Source organism: Rutilus rutilus (genome assembly GCF_951802725.1).
Source record: "Rutilus rutilus genome assembly, chromosome: 10".
In the NCBI taxonomy this organism is placed as follows: domain Eukaryota; kingdom Metazoa; phylum Chordata; class Actinopteri; order Cypriniformes; family Leuciscidae; genus Rutilus; species Rutilus rutilus.
In genome coordinates this window covers 10,163,531-10,175,150 of record NC_140215.1, presented here as the reverse complement: position 1 = coordinate 10,175,150, position 11,620 = coordinate 10,163,531, and the positions used below count along the sequence as shown (strand labels likewise).

The 11,620-nt window shown below is 38.5% G+C and overlaps 1 protein-coding gene across 1 annotated transcript; it reads left to right on the top strand.

Annotated features, from left to right (window-relative positions):
- Window positions 1–21: 21 nt before the first annotated feature.
- Window positions 22–10,903, top strand: heg1 (heart development protein with EGF-like domains 1). Its single transcript, XM_084420612.1, has 13 exons — window positions 22–480; window positions 2,733–4,235; window positions 5,208–5,321; window positions 5,748–5,870; window positions 5,973–6,064; window positions 6,253–6,308; window positions 6,875–7,035; window positions 7,249–7,377; window positions 7,513–7,555; window positions 8,000–8,037; window positions 8,792–8,879; window positions 8,976–9,153; window positions 9,402–10,903. The coding sequence occupies exons 1-13, from the start codon at window positions 207–209 to the stop codon at window positions 9,543–9,545; spliced, it is 2,943 nt and encodes a 980-aa protein (XP_084276738.1). The 5' UTR covers window positions 22–206; the 3' UTR covers window positions 9,546–10,903.
- Window positions 10,904–11,620: the final 717 nt, after the last annotated feature.

The following is an 11,620-nucleotide window of genomic DNA, read 5'->3' as shown; positions in this document are numbered from 1 at the left end:
GTGGAAACCGCTCTCGCCTGCCCGGGGGGAGGAGTCACCCACTGCTCCGGTTTCCCACTCTCGCTGTCTGAAATAAAACAGTTCTAAACCTTCATCTCCAACTTTAAAACCAACATAAGGAATTTACTAATGGGAAACTGTTAAACGGACTCACTTTCCGATGGTGACCCGGACCACTTTGGCGTTTTATTTATTAGGAATTCTTTATGATGGAAACGTGTGTGGCGAGAAGCGCTCACCGTGTGGTTTTCACGGTCTTTATGCTTGTCCTAAATACTGTGATTGCCGAAACTTTCTCTACAGACGCGGACACCGATAACCCGTTGAGTACCGAAACTTATTTGACCCGAACAGCTGGTTTAAAACAAACGTCCCCCTGGCCGGGGAGAGAGGCCACTGCTACAGCTGTGGATCTACCGAGTGGACCGGGGGAGATGACGGACATTCCCGCCAGTGTGTCCATCACTGGGACGCGAGCGGGTGAGACTTCCACGCGCCTGTGGATGCCCAAAAGTGTTGTCTAGGCAGCTTACTAGTTTCTGCAACAGCCTCGCTCTACAGTCTGTGTAACGTAGATATGACTAAGTTTGTTTTCAGGTGTAAAGCAGTATTGTGTTGAAACAACTTTTGCAGTTATAAGAAAGATTATAAAGATTCCACCTCCAATCAGACGTTGCTTATGTTCTAAAGACTGAATTGTGTAAAACACAGAAAAACCAAATTATATTTTATATTTATACAATAAATGATTGTCTCAATGCAATGCATTATAATTATAATAATAATAATAATTATTATTATTGAAGTTACAATAGCCCAGTAGTAAAAATAACGGTTTTTATTATGCAGCTGAAGCATCAGGTATGAAGTAAAATTAATAAGATTACTTGCACTCTTGTTTCCTCAGTTTTTGGAAGAGAATCTCTTTTAATGAATGACCTCCTTGGCTCATGAACATCCTGGTTCATAAACTGTTCCACTTTCTTGAGCCAATGAATTCTATTCAGTCTGCAGTTGTTGTTTTTTTGGGTGATTTAATTTAAAATACTTCTGTTCCATGTAATTTTGGCATCAAATGTGCACTTAAGTGAATTTAAATAAATGCATTGAATTGACTCTGATATAATCCACTCCACAAACATTTTGTATTGAATGTTGAGTAAATATATAAAGAAGTTTTGCTATCATTATGGATTTGCATTATAGTGGCCGTCGGCCACACAGCTTTCTACAATAGGTATCGGTTTCAGAATTGCCCTTAAAAACCCCCATATGGATTTAACAGTACTTTCCAATGAGCTTTTTGTAGCCTCAGATCGCATTGAAGACATCAGAGGATTTGCTACCATTATTTCTGTTAATAATCTTTCATGTGCCATTGGATCCAGCTGGGATATCAGTTATGTGGCACATTATTCTAGCTTTTTTTTTTCCACATGCATAATAAGGACATGTTCTGCGAAAAATTCACCTCTTTTAAAACATATTTAAAAAATAAAGGGAAGTATAAAATAGTGAGTTGAGAGTTTGTATTTTGTTTAGCAAGCCAAAAATATCCAAACTTACAACTGTGATTGAGCCCAATCTTTCTTATTTTGCATCATTCTGCACTGGGTTTGACCAAAAATAACAACAACCTGTATTTCACTTTCTTTTTTGATCTCTTTCAATATTGTTTAGGGCTGTGTTTCCCAAAAGCATCATGAGCCTAAGTTGATGGTAGAGACCATTGGTGGCAATTGTTCTACGATCAACTTAGGCTTACGATGCTTTTGGGAAAGCAGATCATGTTAATCTACTTTCTGTAAAACAGCTTGTTTTAGGCCTGTCTCTATCCCCATCAGTTAGAGTTGACTGGATGGCCCTGAACATAATGCAAGTTGAAAGATCTTATGTTGAAACATCTCTGTAATGCAAGGTGAAAGAGACATTTTCAGCATGTGAGTCAATTTTTAGAATTTGAAATGACCAAAAATCATGGCTTTCCACACTAGAATCAACTTTGAATCCATCTCGGTCTTCAACAGATCTAAATATTGTGGAAGTATTCATTTCACAATAGCTCATTTAGATTCAAATGGACTTCTACATACCAGAAGTATAATGATTTTTGTAGCCATGTACGACAAAGCCATGATTCCATTTCCTACTAAGAAACAAAGCTACAAAAGTATGTCTTACTGTACTTTATTAAACTGATTTTTAAAAGAGCAAATCTAAATGAAAGTGAACATTTATATTAGAGTATCCAGGTCTGATTTGTTGACCATAAAGGTAATGCTAGGTTAAAAAGGTCACCCTTTTTAAATATGTGTGCATCAAAAAGCATCCTGCTCCAGTCAGCGGTTCACTTGATTATAGTTTTGCCTGTGTATGAACTCAGTGCAGGCAGTGACAACGCTGTAATATGGACTTTGCTAGGTCAGCTGAAGGAAGGAAACAGTAGGTCCCAATGGGTCAGATCCCCTCCATTTTTAGGGCTCAATCTTTTGTTAGGTTAGACGAGCTTGGCTGCCAATTGTTCTCCACCCAAAATCATTACATCCGCAGTCACTTCTGAAAACATCTCACATAGTTCATAAAGTTTCCCAAGGCTCACACCACATGAAGCGCACCCTAGTGGCCATGCTTCTCAAATTTCCCCATCCTGAATTTCATTATTATTAAATGTTTTGATAGTTTTAAATACATAGTTTCCCATATTTTATTGTTCTTTATTTTTTCCAAACTAGGACATTCAGAAAAACCTTTACTCATCTCTACAAATACAGCAGACTGGGCGACTAGGATGGTCTCAGATGAGTCCACTGAGCATCTGCGGTCTGACAAAGAGATTACCCATAATGCCACAGCCCAATGGGAGGGTTCATCAGTAGCATCGCACAGCATCACCAGCCACCAGCCAGTGACAGAGACCCGAACAGTGCGAGACATTTCCGTGAGAGATGTGGACACCACCGACTCTTTCTCTAGCACTGATATCACCTTCACTTCTACCACCAACCGAGTCGGAGAACGCACACTTCTTTCGGTGATCTCCAACAGCACCTCTGCGTACACGGAAGACTCCAACTCCTCTGTTGCTGGGAGCTTGGAGCAGAGGACATCAGGAGTCACCCAAGACAAGGAGGAAACAGTAGATGTATCTACAGTGTCTGATCAGACTGAGCCCACTTTTGAAGATCATAATGCCACCAATGCAACTCAAGGCCACTCTTTGGAGACCGAACGGCCAACGTTGTCCCAAGGCACTGAGTCACAGACAGGACAGCCTAGTGTCACAGGACAGACCTTTGAGCAGGTGTCTGATAATGACAATCCAAATTCAACAGCCCCTCTCACAGTGATCAATAGAAGTGTAGAGGAAACGGATGTCACATCGGTAAGCAGTGGAACGTCTTATACAGAAACCGGTGACTCTGTTTCATCTATCCCACCCTTTACCTCTGGCGAACACACCAATGCCACTAGCACATCCCAACAGAGCCGTGATTCCACAGTAACTTATTCAGTGGATACTGGTGCTTCCACTGAGTTTTCAACCAGATCTGTCAGCTCCACTGGCCGTGGGGAATCCGAAGGGTCTCCAACCCATACAGTGGAGGAGACGACCATTCAGGACCTGACTACTGCACCCCCAGTGCGTAAAGATGTAGCCACCACAGTTGATGACTCGGATTTCAAGTTCCTTACTAGCCAAACGCCCTTCGTCTCCAAAACCGATGATCAGACAAACACGGAAGTCGTGCCAACATCTACCACACCAACAACTCAGAGGACACAGGTTACAGAGGAAGCCACTGACAAGGCATCTACTGTCTACAGTTCTACCAACACATTCACTACCATGCCTCCTCCCGTCACCACCCGTCAGCTTCAACCAAGCACCACACAGCAAGCACAATCAGAACACTCTACCATAGTTACCACTGATATCGTTCAGGTGCTGCGGACGACACCCTCCACAACCCAGCGCCCGCCCACCTCCAGTACTGGTGTACCACAGGCACCCAGCACATCTGATTCTGCTGACGTCACCACCTTGCATATAGAAACTAGCACGGCCACGCCAGGGAACACTACTGCTCATGGTGGACGTGCAACAACCCCTTACAGCAAAAGCACCCCGACCAGGACCACTGTGGCGGTAACCACCAGGAATCACACGGACAGAAGCACCACAGAGATGGGAACCACAACTGTGCAGATGCCTTTTAGGTCAACAGCGTCAACAGGTATGTTCGACTTTTGGTATTTATACAGTGATGTGCAACATTCAAATCACCATTTTTGTTGGTAATATCAATGGTGCTTATTGCACCGATGCACAGATATTAGAACTCTAGATAGATATTCAATATAAAATGTATATACTGTACCATTCAAAGGTTTGGTGCTTTTTTTAATATATATATATATATAAATAATAAAGTGTTATAACATGCATTAAATTGATATAAAGTGTCAGCAAAGACATTTATAATGTTGCAAAAGATTTATATCTCAAATAAATGTTGTTTTAAACTTTCTATTCATTAAAGAATCATGAAAAAATGTTTCATGATTTTCACAAAAATTATTAAGCAGCACACCATTTTCAACATTGATAATAATGAGAAATGTTTCTTGAGCACCAAATCAGAATATTTGAATGATTTCTGAAGGATCATTTAATACTGAAGACTGGAGTTATGGCTAATAGAAAATAGTTATTTTAAATTGAAATAATATTTCATATTTATTACAATAATCATTTTGTTACTTTTTTTTCTTTTTCGAAATGATTAGATTTAAAGGTATAGTGCACCCAAAAATGAAACTTCTGTCTTCATTTGCTCATCCTCATGTCGTGCCAATCCTGTATGACTTTCTGCTGTGGAACAAAAAAAAAGAAGATATTTAAAAGAACATTAGAGGCCAAAGACAAAAAACTGCAACATTTCTCAAATGATCTTCTTTCATGTTCCACAGGTTGAGTAAATGATGACATAATTTTCACTTTTGTGTGGATTATCCCTAAAATCTTCACTTAGCAGACAATAAAATTGACAAAGTCCCATAGACTTACATTGAAAGAGAGAATTGGGTTGGCTCTTTTGACTCAGACTAGTAATTGTATATTAAGTGATAATATACAATGTTTGTGACTTCACCTGTTCATTTGAATTACTTCAGAACAATTCTAACAATCTCTTTCTCCTCTGTAGGTCATGTGTGTGAGCCTAAAACCTGTGCAAATGGAGGCCACTGTGTTCGATCAGCCGAGGGAAGTTACCACTGTCAATGTCTCCCTGCGTGGACCGGACCCTTCTGCACTAAAGGTAAGAAGCCCACTTTAATGGACACTAACAACTAAATTGGGCCATTGTTGTCAAGCTACAAGTCTTAATGGTGTAACTTAAGAGGGCAGTGACAAACAGGAACAGGAATTGACTTTGGGATCACTAATGCTGTAATATCAAATGAAAGGTTTTATTCATGCTAGCCCCAGGCACTTTTCAAATCACAGTTGAACTAGGTTTAGGATAGATAGAGGTTTTCTGACAAATATATATTAACACAGAATGTAATACAATGTTACATTATAAATTACATTATTTTAGTTTTCTATGTATTTCCAATTTCTTAAATTTTTTAAACAAGTTACCACATGCCACAATATGTATATTAGTAATGTGATACATGTTTCCATTAGAGTTGGTGACAAAAATGAACATGGATCGATTAGGTGTTGTGTTTTTCTGTAGATGTGGATGAGTGTGTGAATAGGCCGTGCCCCCAGGGTTCAGTGTGTATCAACACAAGTGGCTCTTTCAGCTGTAAATGTGCCCTGGGCTTTGACCTGGAGGATGGCCGCAGTTGTACGCAAGGTAGGTGGTCAGTTGTCCACACTAAAATAATATCCAGAAAATATAAAGGCATTTCAGTGATAACTGAACCCTCACTTTATTTGCTTTGGCTTTACCCTGCAGTGAAGACATTTTTGGGCAACTTCACCGTCAACAACTCCATGCGTCTCGGAAGTTCAGGTCTGCATGAGCTCCACAGAGAGATCCTACAACTGGTACGCAACAATATGCTGCATTTCACATCTGACCTCTCCCCCTTACAACCACACAGCCAAATCAATGCAGCTAATGTTATATAGCAACCATTATGGAAATAGAGAGGTAATTGGGTGAGCATGATATGTTGATGTATTGAACATGGAGTTGAGGTTTATTTGATACATTTGTGAATTGTTTTTTTCAGCTCAATGCCTCTCTCTCCACCTTCCATGGTTACAGACGCTCCACTTTGGATAAAATGTGAGTTCCTACTAATCTTCCAGAGACCCAGCAGGAAAATTGGGCCATACGGGGCACACAAATCAATTTAATTGGTCATACTGTACTATGCAACTACTGATGTGTCAATCCAGTGTCAATATCTTTTTTCTGTACCATTTATACAGCGGTAGATATATATGTGCTGTCATCAGTAGGCATTACCACATTATTAAATACATTACTACATTACTGTTCAAATGTATTTTTTTATGTTGTTGAAAGGTCTTATGCTCACCCAGTGGTTCATTTATTCGAACAAAAATACAGTAAAATAGTAATTATAATTTAACTGGTTTCGATTATAATATACTTTAAAATAAAAATAGTTCTTGTTATCGCAATTTTTTCCATAACATTACAAATGTCTTTACTGTCAAGTTTGAGCAATTTAATGCTGAAAATAATAATAATAATAATAATTTCAGTAATTCATATTCCTATCATATATAAATTCATAATTTCATTTCTGACTTGAATTCAAGTCAGGGTGTGAATATTTTTTATTTTTTTTCTCACATGTATGTGAATGCATTTGCCCTGTGCAGAGATGGAGAAGGTGTGCAGATCTCAGTGGTGAGCATGTTTTCACTCTCCTCCAATGTGACCAGCGCGGATGTCAACAACAGCATCCAGATGTCCCTGAGCAACTGCAGCCGGACGTACTCACACTGTACCATTAAGCTTCAGCACCAGCTCTCATATCACGGTACCATTCAGCATCATACTCTTATCTCAAATCCATTCCCTCTTTTCTTATCCTCCACTCTACTCCACCACTTCAGAGATATGATAATCACGCAATACACACGGATAACACAGTCTTGAGGGGGCTTTTTCATTTGGCCTCTACAATAATATTTTGGAAAGCTCTTTGTGGCTCTGTTTATCTCTTTGTTCTGAAGCACTTCTTTCTGTTTAGTGGGGAGCCTGTGCTTGGCTCAGAATACGTGTGATTTGCACTCTGTGTGCACAGACACTAGCGGGATCCCACACTGTCAGAGCCACCCAGGGTACATTAAAAAGGACCAAGGCAACTTGACCTGCAGAGGTACAACATACTCTTGTCCCTTTTCAGTTCTTTGAATAATTAAAATGTGGGATTTTGTGTAGTGCCACTGTTCAAATAAATGTCAAGTTTCTTATTTTACATATCTTTAAAAATTGACATGTTTTTTTTTTTTAGGCTGTGGAGATGGATTCAAGCTTGTTAATGGCAGCTGTGTTGAGTAAGTATGTGGTTTATTAATGCGTTAAGCAAATATCACTGTAAACAATCAGTCAAAAGTTTGGACATACTAATTTGTTCTATATTATGGAAGTATGGGAATTATGTTAAAATTAGCTTCTTCATTATAGCCACTCTTTGGTTAGATTGCAGCTCTGAACACCCTGGGCATTCTCTTAACTTCATGAGGTGCCACCTGAGAAGCTTTTTAAACAGTTTTGAAGGAGTTCCCATTTATTCTTGGCATGCTTGTTACCTGTTGGCTGCTTTTCCTTCACTATCCGGTCCAACTCATCCATTTCCAATTTCAGATCAAAAGCTTTTTAAGATCATGGGAAACAAATTCAGCCAATAGAGTCCAAACTTTTCACTGGCAGTCTGTTCGTATTTGTTTTGTACATATGTATTTTTTTGCAAAAAATAAACTTATTTTTAACTTCTTCAGGTGCATGTTTGGATTTGGAGGTTTCAACTGCAATAATTGTAAGATTTTATTTTAATTTATATTATTTTTGTATTTATAAACGCTTTAAGAGTAATAGATGTAAATAGTCAAAATTATCCCATAATTTACTCATCCTCAAGCCATCCTTGGTGTATATGACTTCCTTTTTTCAGCAAAACATAATCGGAGTTATATTAAAAAAAAACATATATCCTGGCTTTTCCAAGCTTTATAATGAGAGTGAATGGTACCATTTTTTTGAAGCCCAAAAAACCATTTCTCTTTAAAAACTCTTGTTTTAGACTTCTAATTTGTGATTTTTTTTCTATCCTCTGCTCTCCCGCGCTTGTCAAGACGCCATGCGTCAGATCAGAGGTCATTCTTCAGCCGGAACTCGACTCACGTACGGCCGTTACCAAAAGCCAGTTATTATAGTTTATAAAGTTATAATAAATAGGGATATTTTTCTTTCAAAAACGCATCGCTTTCGCTTCAGAAGGCCTTTATTAACCCCCTGAAGCCGTATGGATTTCTTTTATGATGGCTGAATGCGCTTTTTTGGGCTTCGAAAAAATAAAATGGCACCATTCATTCCCATTATAAAGCTTGGAAGAGCAAGGATATTTTTTTATATAACTCCGATTGTGTTTGGCTGAAAGAAGAATGTCATATATGACATAGCCTCTAGGATGGCTTGAGGGTGAGTAAATTGTATTAGTTTCAGACTTATGTGTTTCACTGCCAATAAATATAATTTTTTTTATGTCGCTAAAATAATCTTGTGTTTAACAGTCTATAAGCTGATAGCCGTGGTGGTCTCTCCTGCTGGAGGAGCTCTTCTATTGATTGTCGTCATTGCTCTTATAGTCACCTGCTGCAAGTAAGATCATAATAAAAAATGGCAACTTCCTCCTTAAGTTACACACAAATAGTGACAATAATGTCTAAAAAGTTTTTTTTTGCACTGCATCCTCAGAAAGGACAAAAATGACATCAACAAAATCATCTTCAAAAGTGGAGACCTTCAGATGTCGCCCTACGCAGAGTTTCCTAAGAGTAACCGTGTGTCAATGGAGTGGGGCAGAGAGACTATTGAGATGCAGGAGAACGGCAGTACCAAAAATCTCCTGCAAATGACAGACATTTATTACTCGGTATGTGTTCATATGCACTTATCTTTTGAACTTTTATGTTTGACCTCCAGAGATTTCATTGATCATTTATACTGTATTGTAAAACCAGAGCTGAGCCACGGCACTGCGAGTTTGAGTCTGTCTCATGATGTTTGGTTAAAAATAAATAAAACCAGGAAAGAAAAAACACTTCAGATGACCATGCACATCCTGAATTGGTGGATTTTCCACATGATTAACTAATTTATGACTGATATTATCTCTTTTAGCCTGCACTGAGGAATGCTGACCTGGAGCGTAATGGTCTGTATCCGTTCTCCGGCCTCCCCGGTTCAAGGCATTCCTGTATCTACCCAGCTCAGTGGAACCCTTCCTTCATGAGCGATGATTCACGGCGAAGGGACTACTTCTGACGGCCTTAGGCAGCAGGCGTTTCATTCTTAATGCTGCATATAAGCTCTCTTGCCGTGGTTGGACCTGTCGCAGATTCTGGAGCTGGATACTGACCACTAAAGGCCTTTGAATGTGAAAATGAGCTGGCAGGAAAAGACCATTATCTGTGAGACTGGAAGAAAGCCGCAGAGCCCTGTCAGGTCAATTTAGCATTTGAACACAGTGCCACAATAAGATTTTAGTTTCTGGTGTGGAGTTGATGAGCTGATGTTGTCAGCTCGCCACAGAGTGTTTATTCTTAAGTGGATTCAGTGAATTTAAACTAGACAAATGAAGAATAACACATAAGATGCCTGAAGTACAGTAGAACTTTTATATCATAAAAGTTTGCACTATGAACTTGTCACACAGATATTATCTCAAATGGAAAAAGCCATAAATGTATCATATTTATTCTTGGAATAATGTATCCAACTGGTTTGTACTGTTAAGTTTTGGTGAGTGATGGGGTATCTTGGAAGTCTGTTTGAGTATGTTCATCAAAAGTTAATGGGATAGTTCACCCCAAAATGAAAAATTCTGTCACCATTTTCTCACCCAAAACACACTAAAGGAGTTATTTGTAACATAATGTCCAAACTGCTTTTGACTCAAAAATGATTTCAGATTCAGAAGACTTTGAATATAGTGCATGACTTATTGACAGTTATCATGAATTATGGTCCCCTGGTCCACATTCACTTAAGATTGTATGGAATAGAGCTGTGAGAACACATTAGAAAGATAGTCATATGGGTTTGGAACAATATGAGGGCGAGTTTATGATGACATTATTACATCTTTTGGGTAAACAATCTCTTTAATGCTTTGTAGTGGTTTAGTTTTATAGAAATTAACATTGTGAGATTTACGCTGGAGAACTAAACCTGTGCACATGCTGGTAGGAGTTTGAAACAATATTACTGGATGCAGCATTTGTGTGAAATGTAGCAAATATTGCCACAAGGTATTACCGTTTGTTTGAACAACAGTAATAATCATAAAATGCTGTGCTGCCTTGTTTGTTTTCTAATTTATTTTATTTAAGTTTTCTGATTCAGATAAAGATACTGTAGTATTATCTGAAGACCTCCCATGTGTTTGTATGGATGCTTAGTGATGCATGAGAGGATGGACTTCACCTGGTGCCAGGTGTTCATTTTATTTGAACTAATGTGTGTTCTTGTGAGATGTGCTTTATTTGTAATCTTTAATATCAGAGACTGCTTTCCTAACTCATTAGTATTTTCCCCTCCTCATGTGGATGGTCAAATTAATCTGGCGTTGTAGTCAGAATTGTATTGTAATATAAAGGAGAAATAAAGTTTGATTTCTTGTGCTGCTTGTACCTGTTCAACTCTTTTATATATTAAAGAATAGTTCACCCAAAAGTGACATTTTGACCCTTCACTAAGCCTGACCTTAAAAACTGACCGATCCTACCTTAGGAAATGTGGTCATTTGCGTTTTCTTATTTAACTTTTTGCCCTTTTATAATGTAAGAAGGAGCTTTATATTTGGATAATTGTACATGTTTTCTTTATGTTTTAAGATTGTAAATTGTTCTCTTTTTTTCCCCTTCAGTAGAAATCCCAAAATGAACTGCAAATATATTTACTACAAACGACTAAAACACCATTTGCGCCAAACGTTGTGGAAGGCCGTAAACACAAATATTTCTTTATCTCGTCAGTACACGTCTAAAAATAAAAGTGTCTTTACGGCCATCCATAAAACGTAGTCGTTCTCTCGTGACTCGCCTCTCGTGACCAAACGTCTTTGACGTCAGACCTGAGAAGGTTCGTAATGGCTCAAAATTTGATTTGAGAGTAACAACGCACAAGACTTGGAATAAACTGCACGAGTAGCCTAATATGGTCACTTTTATGTCACTTTTTTTATTACTCACTTTACTTTTATTTGTTCAGGAGTATGCAATAAAAAGAAAGAAAGAAAGTCATAGAGGGTGAGTAGGCCTACATGAAAATAACAATTCTGGCATTCTAGTTTTTGTACCAGTGTCCATAGTCATGTGGTGCCCTTTAATTTTTTGAAA